We start from the raw sequence: 19,384 nt of genomic DNA on the forward strand, positions 1-19,384 counted from the left end.
TGTACAAGTAGGCATTTATATTAATGTCAGGAAAGTAAGTGATGGCCACAATAGCACGCTCAGCGTTTGGCATTGAGCATTTTTATTATTCAGGAGGATTCATGAAATGTTTTGCTTCATACTGGCTGCTTGTTGATCTGAAACTATTTGGCAGATGACCCAAAACGGCTCTAGCACATTTACGCTTCCCCATATAAATAGCAAGTGTTATTCACAAGGACTGTGTGTACAATTAAAGTGGCACCACATGCTTTTTTCTGCAGCGTATAGAAAAGCTGTTTAGGAGACCTTTTCATTACGAGCCGCCCACAGCACAAACACGTTTGGCAAATTAGTAGATGTTGAAATGCATGTTTAGAGTTTTAAAAAACACAAAGCGTCTTCAGAGGGATGAACTTGGCATGCTGGGAAGGTGTTTTCTTCCCCGTTAGTCACTCTGCACTGCGTCTAAACTGGGTTACAGCTGCGTTCAGGGCACAACCGTTTGACATATTTGCTGAAAGATATGAAATGCGATGACCTTTGTGCCGGACGGTGTGAGCAAATACAACAAAACTGGTGTTCTCTGGAGACAAACTCTTACTCCCTTTATGTTTTAAGCCTCCCCTGTTAATGCCAGATTGGCCATTGTAGCGTGCGGTTGAAAAGGCACGGCTCCATAAACAACGTGGGGGTGTGCGAGGTCAGTCTCTCCTTATTCATCAGCACCGACACTTATCAGCAGTGGGAAAAAAGGAGCCAGTCGTTTTGAGCCGTGGGGGCCACCTTGGCAGGATTTAGGCTACATTTCCCACGGTTGCCATGACGACTGTGGGAAGTGATTATGAAGAGAGGGGCTTTGAAGAAGTGCTGTCACACCAGTGGGTATAAGCATTGTGGTTTGCACAGCGATCATCAGAGAATTACTGGCTTGTGATCAAAAGGTTTTTTTTTTTGCTGTTGTGTCTTCAGTGAAACGCTGTGTGCCTTTGATGGCAGCCATATCGTTTCTCTGTAAATGAATTAACAGGCTACTGTATCTGCTTTTCTTCTTTTTCTAGGACAATAATGTGGTTAAATGGGACAGGAAGGAGTAGAACGTGAGGATTCTCTGACCCTTGGCCCTGAGTCCCAACCGTCGCAGAGGGTGTCGGACCTCACTGAGGCAATCCTGGGCCGTTGGCACTAAAATGTCCCTAAGTGGTGGCACTGCAGGCGGGAAAGGTGTGGACTCTAATGCGGTGGACACTTACGACAGCGGGGATGAGTGGGATATCGGTGTCGGGAATCTGATAATTGACCTCGACGCCGATTTGGAAAAAGACAAACTTGAGATGTCTGGCACGAAGGACGGAATGGCGGCACCACCCGGCGCAGTCGCGACGTTGCCCGACAACATCCGGTTCGTTAGTCCAGTGTCTGGCTCTCAAGGCAAGGAGAGCAAATCGAAATACAAGCGCAGTAAGAACTCTAAAGACAATAGCAAAGCTTCAGCTGGAGATGGAGGTAAAAAAGAAACCACGGGACGGACTCAAGGCGAGCCGATCGGCACGGCGGCGAGTGTGACCACCGCTGCCAACAACTCCACCTCTGGGAAGAACATGGAAAAAGGGGGCAAAGCCTCCAGAGGTGTTCTAGGTGGGAAAAAGGACAAGGAAGGGGTGAGTGGGAAAACTAAGAAGGACAAAACCGATGGCACCCCAGTGGTGGCATTGGGTGTCACAGAAAAGGATATTGTGTCTCAAGTCCAGGTCGCTTTGGGGAATAGTCGCAATGCGTCCTATGAGAACACACAAGCAACAGACTTGACAGACGCCAATAATCAAATGGGGAATATTGCACTTGAACCTGTTGGGATAGTACCGGCACTGACCGCAAAACCGGAACCGGAGGAGGTGGAAAACGGAACGGGTGACTGCAAGATGTTAAAGAAGGTGAAAAGTGAAAAGGTAGGCTTTTTTTTTTAATATACCTTGCTGTGATGTTCCTCCCGATACTTGTGGATGTTGGTATGTTTTTATGTCTAAGGTGACCTACGTCTGTACATTTCTGAGAACTTAAAATTTTCGTGGCTTCATGAGAAACTAGAGTCTTCTGAGTCTGTTATAGATCTGTGATAGACTGGCATCCTATCTAGGGTGTGTTTTTAAGATAAGCTCTTATAATGTTGTACAATGATATTTTGGTGGAGTAATCTTCCAGACATAAGTTAAAAAGACGGTGTGCAAACAAGGTCAGATTGTGTAAATGAGAAAGCAAAGAAGTATCAAATACGTTTATGGTTCACTGCATCTCGTCTGGGAGTAAATGCTTTACATCATCAATCATACATGTTACATGTCTGGTATTGAAAGGTGCAGCTGCAGACATTTGTCGTCCTACTCAGTGTCTCTACTGATTGATGATTCTATAGAATAGCACCAGGTAGATCTACAGTGGAGATTAAACCGTTGCCACTCCCTCTAGTTTTAAAGCTGCCATTGACAATACCTAACATTTTATACTGAATCTGGATTTCAGCCGAACGTTGTTTTCATCTTCTACTGATGCCAGTGTGACCCCAAAGTTTCAAATTCAACTTTCACCATTTGGAATGGAGGTCATATTTTCACAGGTGGCTATTTTTTAATTGTTTGTTTGACTGTTAGCAGGATTACGTCTAAAGTACTTCACAGATTTTAAAGATATATCAAACACAATCGAAGATTGCTTTACATTTTGGAGAGGAGTTGAATCAATGAGCTGATTCTGGATTAGTTCTAAAAATCACAATTCCCATCTTTCACCATTGGCGAAGTTTCAAAAAATCATATCTGGTTATATTTTTAGCTTTCTTTCAGAACTTTCCGTTCTTTGTGCACCTTTAAATGACGGACAAAGTTAGAAGTTGTTGCTTCTCCGCCCGTGATCCTAAGTGCATATTTTTCATACTGCAACTGGTTTTTTATTGATAACCTCATATTTTTTGTTGATGCTGCTAATGTAAATATTTTCACCAGCTTCACTTGTTTTTATCATTTCATTAGAAATGATAAACCAAGTGTAATTAAAACAGCAGCAGCTTTAATCGATTCCAGCGGACGTGCTATGAGTTAGTATGAGTTTGTATAAAGAGGATCCTTGGAATCGTGCTTGTTGATGTAGATGCAGAGGAGATAGAGTTGCTCTTCATCGCCTGAGGCAGGCCGACATGTGATGCATAAAACAGACCAACTGCTGTGTTCTCTGTTTTTACCGCTCTGTGAATAAGGGCAACCTTGACAAATATGAAGCTGAGGCTCAGCTACAGGAAATGGCTCACGGGGCGCTGATGTGCTTTTCCTCTCCTGACAGCAGAAGATAAGTCTGTTAGAAAAGCATGTGTGACCATCTCAGTTTGTATACTGCAGGTAGATGAATTAGCATCTGCTAACGTCAGCTGCAATTAAGCACAAAGGTGTCACGGCTATTGACGGATGTGAATATAAGCAGCACGTACATCACTCACTCACCGCCTGTGAACTTAAGGAAATGTCAAATCATGTTGGACTTTTTTTTTCCCCACTGCTGATACTGTTACACAAGGACAATGATAGAGAATGTGTGTGTGTGTGTGTGGCTGTTCACACACACTTATCTTGTTCGCTCACAGAGTTGATCTATCACTAGCTCTATTGTACGCCTCACAGCAGCCTTTTCATGCTCTCACATTATAAAAGACTGCAGCGCGGGGAGGTGCCGACCACTGTTTTTGTCTGTCATCGTGCTCCATTCCTAATCCCACAAGCCCCAGCAATGCCTCTGTGTGTGTGTGTGTGTGTGTGTGTGTGTGTGTGTGTGTGTGTGTGTGTGTGTGTGTGTGTGTGTGTGTGTGTGTGTGTGTGTGTGTGTGTGTGTGTGTGTGTGTGTGTGTGTGTGTGTGTGTGTGTGTGTGTGTGTGTGTGTGTGTGTGTGTGTGTGTGTGTGTGTGTTGAGCTGGTGCAAAGCACGCCTTCGTCCTTTTTTACCCTGCTGCTGCTGCTGCTCTGAAAGTGCTGCGGGGGGATGGGCCGTGATGAGGAAGCCTGTTTGATTCCTTAAATCCAGGACACTCAGTCATGAATACGAGCTTAAGAGCCTTTCTCGGGCCGACCGCTATAAGGGGAACGTTTTGGAAGTGTCTGCGTAATCGTGATGTATTTCAAACCAAAAGGCTTTTGAGGGAATTGGTTTACAGCAGTGAATAAAGGAGAGCGGTCACACTGAGTCTGGGAAATGTATCCTTGAAAAGCTGCTGGGGGGAGAAAAGACGTGATTGCACCGCAGCAGCATATAATAATGTCAGCTTTAAGAGCAGCTTTATGGTTGGTAACCTGCTAATGTATGGTGATGAATGTACAAAACGTCATCACATAACAAAGAGTGCACAGCTTGGTAACACACCTAATGGTTCAGTGCATGATTTTACCATTTCAAAGCCACAGCAGGTTATTATAAAAGTAATACATACACCTGGACAATGTGCCATTAGTATAATGATATACTTCATATGCACGTAAACATACTGCAGGTTACAATGATATAATACAGGGTTAACAAATAGCAGTTGTGCCTGCTGGATTACAATGATTATTTTTTCTTTACAAAACTTTTTAATGGTTTTTATATAAATGATTTCACGAGTTGCTAATTATCTGTTTAATACGTCACAATATTTGATTGTATCTATATGTTTCTGTCATAGGAAAGCATGCATTATGTATGTTAGCTCCATTACAAATTAAATATCTATTACCGGTATATTTTTTGTATTTAGTCAGAACATTAAGCCAAATTTAGATTTCCTTATCACTGGACACTCCATTGTTATTCTAATTAATCCTGGTTTTAAGTCAAAGCTTTATAGTTTGTATTTTGACATCTGTGGCTTCCATACCACTACACGATGGATAACACTGTTCACAGTTACATGATCTTTTTTCATTTGGAATTAGTGATTTTGAATTAAATCATTTGGAATTAAAGTGTTCTGCTTTGTGTTTACATGGAAATGGTCATTTCGAATTGAGGTTTACATGGAAAATAGGTTTATTCGGCTTTATTCAGTTCTGGTCTGGGGGTTGGGAAGTGCTCTGATTGTATGGGAGAATGTGGCACTAGGCCTGGGCCGATAATCGATAAATCAATTAACAGGACGGTAAATAAAATAAACACGATAAGTTTTCCGGCCTTAGTATATCACCATATTCATGAGTATTAGGCGGCGCGCCTGTCTGCTGGAGAGGCTAGTGTTAGCAACGCATATTAAACAGCAGATAACTCAGTCAGTTCTAATCATTTCTCAGTGAACCTGCAGCGTAATTACTCTAAAATAGTATTCCACCGCCAGGCAATCTTAGATTTAAGTAAATCAAACCGTTTTAATCCGGTAGATGTGGTAACTCTGGATCTACTACGTAGCTTCAAATTGCTACGCTGGCTACACCTAGAGGCCTGTGAGGCAGCGGAGCTTCTTACCCGCGGTGTGTCCGCCAGCGGAGGAGACGTAAGTGGTGTGATCGGAAGCAGAAGCGGGGATGCCGAGCGGGGAGAAGTATTTAGTTTGCCTCGTCTTTAGCCTCCAAACAAACTGGATGATAAGAAGGTTCACCCTCAGCACCTCCATGTTTGTTCTATAGCTGAATAAACAGAGTAAACTAGAAACTATTTGGTTCATTCTGTTTGGTTTAAGACTGAATGAAACAGGGGGCGGGGCCACTAGCATTTTTGTTGACAAAGGTTCTAACTGGATTGGAAATGTTACCTGTTAAAGAATGTACAACTATATTATATACCTCTGTGCCTCAATGTTTATTATTTATTGTAAGTGCAATTTTGTTTTATGAGAGACTTGATAAACCATCTTATTTATTGCTTTGGTTGTGTGTGGTTTTACATTTGAGGTGTTTTTTTTTTTTTTCTTAACAGAGACGGTCTATTTTATTGTTTTTGTTTGTGATATTTATTAAAGGGCATTTTTTGCAAACAAAGACAGTTCAATTAGTTTCAACAGTTTGTTTTATTTGTTTAAAATATTTAAAAGTTCTTGACATTCCAATTACAATGGTAAAAAATACTAATGACAAATAAAGTTGATTGCATTTGAAAGGGTGCACTTGCATTTTTATGATGTTATCATTACATTAGTGGTTAATATGGTCTAAAAAAAAATTGACAATAATATAATTTATCGGCAATAATTTGTGGGACAATATATCCTCCAGAAAATCTGTTATCGGCCCAGGCCTACGTGGCACATCTCGTCTATCGGGAAAAACACACAACAAACCTTTTATTGTCGGCCTCAACAAAGAAGACCACATGAGAACTGTTTTCACCTTTATTTTGATTGTAGTTTTGAAGGAACAGCTGGACAATAACACACTTTGGTCCACGGAGCGGAAAGGAGAAAGGAACTAATCACCGGTAAATAAAGCCCAATAAAACTCCAGAAAACAATAACCAGGAATAAATAGTTGTAATGTGCATACAGAATGGGGACACATTCTTAGCATCAACCGTCCAATGAGGTCTGTGTGTGTAATAGGTCCATGTGTCTGTGTGAATGTCCGCATGTTTATTCTTCCGTCCATCCAATCTTTTCATTATATCCATTTCTTTCAAGGCTCTTATTAAATAAACAGTCTCGGAATGCGCAGAACGACCGGAATTAACTTAAAGAGGAGTTAAGTGTTCACAAGAAAGAGGAATTATCTAATTTGGAATTAAAATCAGAATAAACCAGCCACGTGATTTGGATTTACTTTTAATTCAGAATTAAATTAGCATTAGGAATTAAGTGTTTACAAGGTCAGTTTAAAGAGGAATTCACTTTTATTTTGCTTTAAAGAGGAATTAAAGATCCAATGTGAACGTGTCCATTGAGTGAAAATCTATTCACCGATATTTCATGGTCTTGTTTGGAATAACGTAATAATATCTAAGAAACTGGACACTTGTCAATAAGAGCTAGTGTGACGTAACAACCTGATATGCGAGCATCTATTGGCTGAAACCTCCAAAATGGTGACGCCCACATATGAATGGACATTTCTGACATGGATTAGTAATAAAGTTTATTTATTAAGCTTTAGATGTAGCTGCTTGGTCTTTCATCGTGTGAATGGGATGAATCCAGTCAAACCAGAGTCTCAGTTTCCAGCCCGTAGTGTGCTCTTCTCCTGCTGTAGTCAACCAAAGCATTTCACCAATAGAACCGTCACTCACTGGGTATTTTCTCTCATACTCTGTAGACCCTAGATCTAGTCATCTGAAACAGTTGGAGCAGTAAGTAAATGTTTGGGTCCTTATATAACTTTAATGGTCCGTCTGAGCTGTCAGATAATTGTCAGATTAGCTGTTTCTGTAAATGACCCTTTCACCAGCTCTCTCTGTTATGGTGTAAAATAGGTGTGGTCACATTAATATTCACAATACATTCATAATCCTTTTTTTTAAAAGAAATCTACTGAACATGATCTTCAGCTGATCCTTATTATACACAATTCCTGTAAATCACACAACAATAAAGCATGATTGATTACCCTACAAAGCTTATTTGGAACACCATTAAATTCATGACGTGTAGACCAAGTGTCGACCAGTGTCTCTATCATATTTAATGTATGATGGAATGGAGTTTCATCACACCAGCAAATCCAAGCTTGATTTGATTTAGCATTTGTTTTACTAAATGTTTCGTTTGGCCCTGTGTGATTGTGAACACGCAACTTGAGTCTGGAGCAGATCAAAGAACTAGACTCAAGTTACTCTGGATAGAAACTGAGGTCTTGGAGCAGTTGGATTTAAACCAAGCTGCTCTGAAACTGACGTGGTTTTTCTTTTGGTTTGGATCAGTTCCAAAAGTGCACTGTGAACGCAAACCAAGCTAAATCAAGGTGATAAAATGATCAGCTGTTATCCACCCGTTCGGCCCGAGTCCAGGACTATCCCTCACTCTCCGGATTCTCATTACAAAAATCTAGATGAGTGAGGGGAATTGCCAGAATCATCAATGCTACTTTGTCATTCATAAATGGATCGGCTCTCATGGACGATTACTTTGGCAGCATTACTTCGTAAAGGGAAAGTGTGCGTTGGTGCTAATGTTTAGCCTTTAGAGGAAGCTGGACTTGTTTCTGCTGCTGCTATTGTGTTACAGTTCATTCCTTCTGAGTAGCACTAGCATCAGAACAGGAAAGACGCTGACCTTTCTTTTAGAGCAGCTTCAAATTACAATCACTTGCTTACTACCGAGTGTGGCTGTTATATTAGCGGCTCACGTCCAAGAAAAATTAGAGGAGATTCGGGCAACTGACAACTACTTGGTCTTTCTTTGTCAAATACTTAAACTGACTCCAAAAACAAGCAAGATGAGGGAAAACTTCACAAAACAAAACAAAAAACACACAAAATGAATTCATAAACACACAAACCGGCAGCAAAAATACATAAAATGACTCCAAAAACAAACAAGATGATAGAAAAATAAAGTACACATAAAACAAAAACTACAAAATATTCCATAAAGATACAAAACCACAATAAAAGTACATAAAAGTACTCCAAAAACAAACACAATGACTACAAAAATACCCAAAAATAATAGAAAAATCCAAATCAATAACAAAAATACACAAAAAGAAAAACATCCTTATAATATCCAATATTTTTTGTTAATATTCTCTTTGTTGTCAATGTGAATTTCACTTCATTGGCTAACAACTAAACACCTTTTCTATCTGGTGTGCTTAATTGTACTAGAAGAACACATTCCCTCAGCAGCTGTTGAAGGGAATATTAAAAAAAATATTTCCTAACTCTCGTTCCTGTTGTGTCAATAAATCTAAACGCTGTGTATTTATTGTCCCATGATTGGGTGTAACAACAAAACAGATGTCTTCAAATGTCACTCATTATTGGCCATTTTGTTCAGTCGTCAAACAAGTTTTAAGAACAGTTGGTCATGCATAGTTTAACGAGTTTAACTGCAAATAGTTTAACATGGAAACAATCCACAATTGAACCATTTGTTCTCTTGTTTTTGCCAGTTCGGGATTCTTGGTGTTTTCTAAGACACCTCTATTATGTGTAACTTCGGCTTGTCTCACAGTAAAGAACTGAGCATTGATGCATGGAAGATTTTTAAAGACTAGGTGGCTCTCCTTGTCATTTGTGGCAATCTTGTGTCAAATCAGCAGTTTGATTGGCCTGTTTATACAAGTTAGATGAGATGGCAACCATTGTAAATACCAAAGATGAAGAGGAAGTCCTGCCCTCCTCTTTTGACCTCTCTCCGCCTCGGCCCGTCACCAAAATCAGGCCTAAATTTAAATGTTTAACAGGGATTAAAATCCATTAGAAGTGCAAGCATTGCGCTCCTATCTTGCCAAAACTCTCGAGATTATCCGTCCGAGTGGTTTTTTTAATCTCTCAAACAATTGCAAAATATTTAACTAAATGTTTAATGGGAATATAGTGTGAGAATGTGATATTTTCCTAAAACACGTGTCAAACTCAAGGCTTGGGGGCCAAGTCCAGCCCTTTACAGCATCAAATTCGGCCCGCTCGAGAAAGTAAAAAATGATAGGAAAAAACGTAACATTTTGTAAATGGCCAACTAATTTAGTTGTGGATATCTCAATTAAAATCCATGATATTTGCAGAGCTCAGTTTTCCAGTTCTTTTATCACGACAGCAGTAATTTTGTCAAAGAGAAAGAACTCTCAATTTTTCCAAAATCTGGCAAATTTTCAATTCAACTTTATTTGTATAGCGCAATTTACAACAAAGTCATCTCAATGTGCGTATCAAAATTTTAAATTCATAATAAGAAAGAAAGAACCCAACAAGATTCACATGAACAAGCATTTGGCCACAGTGGGAAGAAACAGGAAGAAATCTCCGTTAGAACCAGGAATCTCCAGCAGAATCAAATTTCCTCAAATTTTCCTTCAAATTATTCCACAAATTTTTCTCCAATTCCCCAAAACAAGGAAATTTAAGTGAAGATTGTGCAGGGACTGATACATACTTTATCATTTATATATATTGTTTATGCGTGGAAAGGAAAATTAATGTTGAATTGGCTGTTTTTCCCACCTGAAATCTGTGGCCCACTTAAGGTCAAACTGGTCCGTATTTGGCCCCTGAAATAAAATGAGTTTGACACCCCGTTCTAAAACATTTTGGTGAGGGTATTCATTTTAGGAAATTAATTCCGTATTGTCATATGCTTTCCATAATGAGGGAATATCGGAGGACCTAACTTTGAGGATAGATTTGTTTTTAACGTATCAGGTTTAACGGTTTAGAAGTGTAAAACAATTGGTTATCGGATAGGTTAGAGGAAATCCATAATGGTGCATGACTAGTAATTACACTAGTTTGTTTATTGATTCATCTTTTACTATAATAGTCTAATGAGTTTTTCAGCCCTTGTAGATGCTTGTAGGATCCTATAAAATCCCCGTCAAAGGATTCGAGGACGAAATCACGGAATTGATCAATGAAAACGGTTAAACATGGAAATGGAAAGAATCGCCATGAAACGCCGTCACCTTGAGGCAAGCAACGTTATTTTATGGGAAAATGTTTCCGGGGACAATTTATTCGGTGCACCGCCCTCCCCCTCCCGTCCTGGCTTAACCACCCCAAACACCGTCTAAACTGCCAAAAAAAAACTACGCAAATCAGCACTGACTCCTAAATCAGAGCCACCAGTGCCCATTTAACTTTGCTGTGCCTGGAAAACTCCATTCGTTTCTCGTGTAGCGCTGCATCGCTCTGTTAAAACATGAGTCAGCATTAATCATCTTCACCTGCTCAGAGCGTTTAAACATCTCATCAGAGCGACAGAAGATCTGTGGATGAAGTTGTTCTGTTGTTGTGGACGAGATAATCGATACCAGGGATTGTAGAGTCTGAAACATCATAGATTATTGATAACTTCTGATACTTTGTTCATTTATTTTTATTTAATCATTACAGTCTGGAATGATGTCATCAGGATCATTTAAATTAGGTTGATTTAAATGAAGTTGATCAAAATTTAATCAATAAACCTGATCAGATATAGTAAACCATTGATCTCTGAGGGGGAATATGGAGAGATTAATGCTGCTCTCATACATGTTTATATGACATATAAATAATTAAAAAGGTTAATCAGAATAATCCATGTCAGTACAACTATCTCTACCTTTCAATTGTATCTTGCTTTTTTTGACATACATTTTTGTTTGTTTTTTTTTTTTAATTTTTTTCATTAGTATACATTTTGTTTCCTCAGAGGAGTTAAAAACTAATATTTTCTTTAAAAAATTAAGTATTTATGAAAAAACTAAAACAGATTTGGAAAAAAAAAATCAAACTGCTTTTATAGGGCCCTATCCATGTGGGAAAGACACCACTGGCTCTTTGTTTGGAAGTGTTTGGTCCTTGAGCCAGATTTTCCCACTCGTAAACACTGACTGCAGCCACCTGGACCTTGGTGAATGTTCAGCTTGTTTTGCATCCCATGATCTGGCTACTACTCGTAGGCTCCTGGGAGTTGTTGTCACTTCTAATATTGACTAAACCCGAAGTTCTCTTTTTCTGAGTGATTTAAGCCAGTGCTGTTTGTGTGTGAAAATTAATTTGCTGCTGGGATTTTTTCAAAATGTGCGTCTTACAATCTGTAATCATTAGTTTTGATCTGAGTGAGGACATCACATGATTTTTAATTGCCTTAAATTACCCACAGAGACCTAATTGATGTGCTGTGATCCTTGTTTTGACTGAGAAGAATTCACCCACTTCAAACTTCCTCAATCATTGAGCAGCTTTTATAAACCATGGGAAATTAATCACATCAGTACGGTTACATGCAGCTTGAGGAAACTGAAATATTACTTTATTTGAACACTTTCCATATGTCACTTGGAGGTATTAGCACCACTTTTTCTCCCACGACAACTCCCGAAATTTGGAGTTTGACGGAGGCTAAGTCCTCAGATTATCGCAGAAAACAGACGCAAGTTACAGAATACCCTTCCTGATATGAAAATTACAATATTATTTTTTTTTTTAAAAACAAAATATGGCTTCCTGTGTGTCATTTTGGAACAATATCGCATATTTACACACAATTATTCACCAACATTTCTAATTCCCCACCATCTCTACAGAATTTCCTGATATGATGGACATTGCTCCTGAAGTAGCTAGATTACACGGAATAAACCCCCACATACATGATTTGGTTCAATATCTTGCAATTCTATCATATTTGTTTTGCTGTAAAAATGGTCGGCCTAATTTCATGCAACTGTAGCAAAAACAAACGTGTTTCTCGCAACGTAATCTTGTGTGATTTTGGCTCAGTTCTGCAGCAGTGAAACATGAAATTATTTAAGTTAAATAAATATCCAGTAATTACATCTGATTAGGGATTAAACAGAAACAAAATGGAAATGGATAAACTGACATGAAATTACACGGAAATTTAGAAACTCTGAAATGGAATGGGGAAAATTCTGAAAGGGGAAATCGGAAGCTTTTGGCATGTGAGAAGAAGGAAACTGTCATTCTGCCATTTGGATTTTCTCTCCTGCATGTTTACTCAGACAAGATTTCCCTAATCCACCCAATAACTTTATGGGCTGGCTCAACCCGATTCATACTTTGATATGACATATTGGTAGTTTTGTAGTAGCCTACTTGAGATCAACCTTGGTCTCAAGACCACATTTTGAACATCTTGGTCTTGTTTCAGTTTCAAACTGGCCACACTCGAGATTTTGCACCAGTAAAGACTACCACTGATCTGCTGTTCTTCAACTTCATTAATGTGATAATAAGGAGAAGCACTTTGAACTGTTCCTGATTAATTTATAATGCGCTTTAACTTCAAACATTTAGCGTTAGCATTTAGCATAAGCACACTGATTGGAAATCTTTTCCGGTACCTTTTGTGTCAGAAACCTGTAAACACTGGAATATCAGTCCATCTTATTTTTTGTCTATATCTAGTCTAGTGATCTATATCGCTGAACACTTACTTTAGGCCAAATCCCATGACCAATAAAAATCAGATTTTCAGATATTTAAAATAATTCTTGACTTAATTGTGGCTTTTAAATTTATACAAGGACTTTTATTTTTTTTTGCAAACATTTAGTTGAAGGTCCAATTAGATGCTATTTTTCACCCATCTCAATTTGTTCTAAGAACTCCAACAACATAGTATTTTAGGTTTTTTTCCCCAAAACGCTCCTGCTTTCTGGAGTTATAGCCTCTGAAAAGTCACTTTCAGAGCAATTTTCAAAACGGGCTGATTCGCGGCCTACTTATGCATATTCATGATTAGGCGTGTCTGTAGACTCTGACTCCACACAATAGCAATCACTAGCGATTATCTTTTGCTATCCACACACTCTTGTTATTGTTTTCAACCAAAAAACTGCACATTACAGTAAAACACATGGATATTTAGGCAGCTATTGTGATTTTGAGTCGGAAAAGTATGTGCGCGTTGCTGCAGAACCAGAGCAGCAGCAGATCTTCCTTTCCACACACAAACACAGCCAGACTCTCCGTAAAAGTTGGAAGCCATCCAATTCCACAACCGAGTCCGTTGTTAGCACTGGTTTAGCATTAATGCGGATTGCTAACAGCTGATGTGTATGAACAATAGCTGTGGCTCCAAACAGTGACTCGGCAGCAGAAAAAGTAGAGCAGTTTTATTTACATATATGGTAATAAAGTATAATATATATTCTATATTAAACCACAGTGTTTGTTTTAGCTGCTAGATAGTTGGAGAGGGAGGAGCTTACATTCTAGGAGGCGTGTATTATGTCCATGGTAGGAGGAGAGAGGATTGTCAGGTGGAGGCGTGTTAGGTGACGTCACCTGCCAATGTGGGCAAAATCCAACTGATTTTTTTATAAAATGTGGAATAACAAGGGAGGAAGGAAACAGAACTTTTTACATTTTGTCCCTCTGAATGAGGCTAAAGGATGTATATCACTGTAGCTAAACCATTATGAAGTGATACCTCCCCTTTAAACAAATATGTCAAGATTTGAGATTTTTGCATGTTGTTCTTGTTACAGACACCTTCTTTTTGTCTGTCAAATGTATTTAAAAGAACAAGATAGAGAATGTTCTTTAACTGTGAACCTGGTCATGGTTTTAAAGAGATTTTCATGTTCTTGGTCTCAACTCCAAAAGTCTTGGTCTCGGGCAAGTCTTGAGTACAACACTACATATAACAGGACACATTTGATAACTATGTAATAAAGCTTTGTTTTGCTGTCTTGTTTTTGATAGTTTAATGTTTTACTAGCATAACTTTTTGGATGTTTGAAAGCGTTTACACATGTTGTGCATTCTTTGTAGTCATTTCTAATTGCATCCAGAGTTATATTTCTTTGCTGTACAATGAAACGCAACCTTTGAGTCTTCGATTAATGTAAAGATTTTCCGGCAGGAGACAAAACATTTTGGGCCGCTTTTACAAAAGGCAATCACAGATCTGTCAAACAAAGCCCCTGTCATGCTTTGTCCCCCCCCCCCACCACCACCACCAGTCTGGCTCTCCTCCTAAGCTTTCCAGGAGGTGTGTACTGCTGCAGCAGTGTCTGGATCTGCTCGCTGCGAGGTAGGGAGGCATGTATGGGGGGAAGGGAGCGAGCCTTGTACAACTAGATCAGCTCATGAAAGACTTATGCAGCGAGAGCAGCTGTCTTTCATTGTCGGCCTGCAAATTTTCAGCGCGCCTCATTTCGCCTCTCAATGCGTGAGTAGCGAGCCAGGGGAGGGCGAGCAGAAAGGAAATCCACCAAAGAACAAGACGAAAGGAGGAAAGAACAAGTGAGAAAAAAGAGGGAGGACGATATCAAAAGTTTTCTTGCTACTGGCTCGACGTAGGCTGAGTTCTTGCTTTTTCTGTTTGTTCTGTGGTGGGAGTGTGGTCGGGTCGGACCATGGTCTAATAATAAACCGTGAAACTGTTCAGAGCCAGTGAGCTCTAAGGAAACACTTTTTAAAGAGCTCTGCTGTGGTTAGAGGAGGCGAGAGGGCACATGAGGGCTAAAAGGAGGGGGCTGAGATTATGAGTGTGTGTGTGTGTGGGGGGGTTGAACAGTGTTATGAATGGATAGAGTCTTTAACCCCCCCGATGCACTGAATAGTTTGTCACACGTTGTATGTGGAATAAGAGGAGCTAGCTGAGCTCTTGGATTCCTGAATCCTTGAGGCATGTGGTCTGATTAGCAGAACAAAACCACACAGTGGGGAGGAGCAGACATCCCCCCCCCAACTGGAATTTTCTCCCTGCAAGAAAAAAGAGGTGGCTGAAAGTTTGTACTGACTCGTAAAAGAGTTTGTAGACGGCATTTGGGGATTTCTTACTCGTTGTTTCTGGCATGTGAAAAATATGCTTCTTTGAATGACTTGTCGTACTGTAGTAGTCACGCTCGATTAAAACCTAAATACTCTGTGCTTGAGATTGGAATACTTATCAGCCTCTGAAGAGGTTTGACCATATAACGCTTGATGAGAAATATTTGCAGGCCAGGAGCTTAGCGGCTTGTGTAAGGTTTTCAGTTGAACAAAGAGGAAGTTAACAGCAAGGCAGTGTTTGAGCAAGAGTGATTATCAAGGATTATTTGCTTCTCACCCTCCCCCCTTCAATTCCAGTCTGAAGGGATTGTTTGTTAAACTGGAACAAGTTCACAAGAAGGAGCTTCTGCTGTTTAATCATTTACACAGTTGCATCAGCACAGATTTCACCTTCCTAAATGACAACATGTTTCATAAATTCTGTTTTGCCAATCGGAGATGTTTAACTCCTGCTGCTTGTTAATGCTTTTTTTCAAATCTGGAGACCAATTAGGAACGGATAAACCTTCCCAGTGTGTATCTGTCTCGCCTGTGATTGTGCAGTGGCCAGGTCAGCGTTTTCGATCTCTCAAGCCGGTGACCTCTGAACCGCTCCATTGGATTTCAAGTTGGATGCTTTTCTTGTGATATCCTGCAGTTTGTGCCTGTGGTCATTGAACTGTCAGCTAACAGTTTTCAGTATATTTGGTTACAACTTTAAAATCCAGCGCCCCTGAAGCGTAAAAAGCCATTCTTGCCCCTTCATTGTCATTTGTTTTTGCTACTTGGGTAGTCAACATCGTTGCAAGTTCGATCAAAAGATAATGTGTAATACCAGAGCGGACACACACTCATTAAATCTGATCAACAGTATTTGATCTATAATTATTCCACGTGTTCTGGAGATGCTTATAATATTATTTAATTGCTTTTTTTTTTAACTCATTTTTATATTTTTGTTGTTTGGTGTATTTTTCTGTAATGTATGTTTTCTGGAGTCATTACGCGTATTTTTGTGTCTTTTTGTTGTTTTTTTTGTGCATTTTTTGTGTAATCATTGTTTTTTGTTGCCGTTTCAGCGTGATTCTGGAGTCATTTTGTGTATTTTTGTATCTTTTTTGGTGTAGTTTTGTTTACTTTTTGTATAAATATTTAGTTTTGTGTTTTGTTTTTTTTAAACTCATATTCATATTTGATCAACATTCCACTAATCATTCCCATTTAAAGGGTTAGGTGTGCGTGTGTTTACCAGTCTTAATGTAGTGACACACACGGGAGAGGTAAAAAGGAAAGTTATGCGAGTGAGATTTTAGTGCATTTACCCTCTTGTTACTTATGCCTCATCACTATTAACTCATAATACAGGATAAAATGCATGACCTTGTTGAGGCTCAAAGTCCGCTTGCAGAAGGGGAATTCACGTGAGGATGTTTTCTTTTCTGGTGCTTCAGCATCATCGTGGAAGCACTGTTATAGTAGACAAGATCCTTCTTACAATGTCTACACTGGACTGCGTTCTCTGCCTTGCGAAGCGTGAAATGATCCCACACTAGACATTTTCTGTCTTTTTCGCGCTCCACTTCAACCATTGCCAGAGAGAAAATTATATCTGTCATTTGTCACGGGTTCGAATCCAACCTTGGATGTTGGATTGTACCATTTCTGTTTTGTTTCCATTTTGTCGTCTTACCCTATTTTGACAACGTTACTGGCAATTAAACTTCTCAAACCTTTTTAGCATATACCATTGTCAAACATGCTGAATAGGGTTAATCAATTCAGCTGTTGTTAATACATTTATATTTATATACTTAAGATGACCGAACACACAGAAATCATACGAGATTAAGTCGCAAGAATGTTGACACTTAGCCACCCATTTTATGAGGAAAAAACCTTAAGTATGATATAATCTCAAAACATGTCATAGTTCCTTAGTTCGGCAATGAATGAGATTATGTGCAAAATTTGGCATATTGTCTGTTTGCTACACTTGCTAGAAGTATCATCTATGCATGCTATTGTTCCAAAATATGCAAGTGAGGTAGTTTTGTTTCATGTTGGGGCCTGATTGGTTTTAAACAGAAAAAGAAAAAACAGTTCAGATTGCATTTTCCATTTCAGAACGTGAATTCCAAATTTTCCAAATGTTTTCCGCGATCACGGAAAAGTGTGCAACTGTTTAAACTGGTTATTTAATATAATTCATTCTGTGGTGCTCAGCAGCAGTAAACTATCTCTCCTGAGATCACATAAAAAATATTGCATGAAGTGATTATAGTTCCTAATACACCATGTGTAGTTGGTCACGGGCTTGTGTTCCACACTTCAGTTACCAAATCACAATTTAAAGTGTGACAAGACAGTTTATAACCAAAGGACAAAGTCTTTGGTCAGACAGCAAAGGAATCCTCGCGCATAGACAGTGTGACGGAGAGCAAACCAAAACCATCTGGAAACTACCGTAGGTGGGACTGAAACCATTGTGGCTTGTTAAACACGTTGAAACTTGCTCGAGGAAAGATCTTTAACAGTGTTTTGCACACCAACTCCCGCTGTGTGATTATCTCTAATTGCCCTAAAGATACCACTTGACAGGTTGTTTGGCTTTTGAGGACAAGTACACACGTTGATGTGTGTGGCACGTTGTGTTTGTTTTTAAGGGTTTAAAGATCTATAACAAACAAAGTATCTTTTTAAGTATTTTTGATAGGTATATCATGACAACTGTTAATTTTTTCCCAACAATGTATTTCTTGTTTTTAGCTTTTACAGCACACACAATGATACATCCTCTCAGACACATACTGTATCTGTGCTTTTGTTTCTTCATAAATAATGACAAATTACAACAGTGTTCAGAGACTGATTATTTCAAGAATAAAGAAACAAAAGGTAAATAAAAAAACAAGCATGGTACTGTCCCAAGTCCAATCAGTCTAGAGAGTCCTACTCATTATGATCTTCGGATAGGTTCAAACAATCCTCATAGGTGATAAATGGCCTCCATATTGATCCAAACCAGTCATTTTTTCTTTTCAGGAGATATGTAATCCGTTCCGAATTGTCAACATCTGTTTAGCCTATTGTCTAATACTTGAAGCCAGTGGCTTTTCCATTTCAGTGCAATCAGATGTTTGGCTTGTCGTAGTATACCCATGTCAATAAGCAGCATTTCACATTCAGTGTATTTGGTATGTTTAAGATGAATTCCTAAAATAAGTAAAGCCGGTTCCTGAGATAAGCCTTTTGAGATAATGTCTTAAAGTTTGAGCAACTGCCTTCCAAAAGGAATGAAAAGCTCTACATTCCCAGTGGAACAGTGAACCTTTTTCTAGTTACACTAGTTTGTACAAGTATCTGGAATGTCAGGATTGTATTTATTCAATTTAACTGGAGTGGAATGTAAACTCATCAACCATTTATATTGTAGTAACTTTAACCGTGAGTTAATAGTTTTTTATTCTTCAAGAGGCAGATTTCTCCATGTTTAATACTGAGTTATCTGAAGAGTTTGACATCATTAATTTGTAATTTTGAGATTGCTCCTTTTTTTGAACTGTATTCAGTAGGGCTGGGCGATATGGACCAAAACTCATATCTCAATATTTTTTCTCAAAAATCTCAAAAATTTTAATTCAAATGAAATCTGACCAGAAAGAAAATTCAGGGTTAAATTTTCTGATGTAAAATACCACACAGGCACATGTATTAACAAACAGCTGCACATTATGTTCCACTTTAGACTTTTTCTCCTCTACAGAGCTCACTCACACGTGCTGTCCCATAGTGTGGCTTGTTTAGATGAAGGTCTGGGTTAGAACGCACTCAGAAATGATCTAACTGGGTTTTTCATGATGTTCTGAGAAGTAACGAAAGCCGCGACTCCTAAAACTGTTTAACCAAGCCTGGATTGCAAAAACACACCCACAAACCGGACTCCTCACCCCTAACTCTTGTGCAATAATAATAATGTCATAAAATGTCATCGCCACCTGATCTTATTTGTATTTGTATTTTTTATTTTTATTTGCATTGCAAT

The 19,384-nt window shown here is 38.9% G+C and overlaps 1 protein-coding gene across 2 annotated transcripts in view; it reads left to right on the top strand.

Moving 5' to 3' along the window:
• Positions 1 to 19,384, top strand: part of znf609b (zinc finger protein 609b) — a 133,029-nt gene that overhangs the window by 47,112 nt on the left and 66,533 nt on the right. For both annotated transcript variants that reach the window (XM_028435939.1, XM_028435947.1), the window contains exon 2: positions 1,041 to 1,928. In XM_028435939.1, the coding sequence (XP_028291740.1) occupies positions 1,170 to 1,928 (759 nt within the window). In that variant the 5' untranslated portion in view covers positions 1,041 to 1,169. The remainder of the gene's footprint in view (positions 1 to 1,040; positions 1,929 to 19,384) is intronic.

Source organism: Gouania willdenowi, chromosome 3 (assembly GCF_900634775.1).
Source record: "Gouania willdenowi chromosome 3, fGouWil2.1, whole genome shotgun sequence".
In the NCBI taxonomy this organism is placed as follows: domain Eukaryota; kingdom Metazoa; phylum Chordata; class Actinopteri; order Blenniiformes; family Gobiesocidae; genus Gouania; species Gouania willdenowi.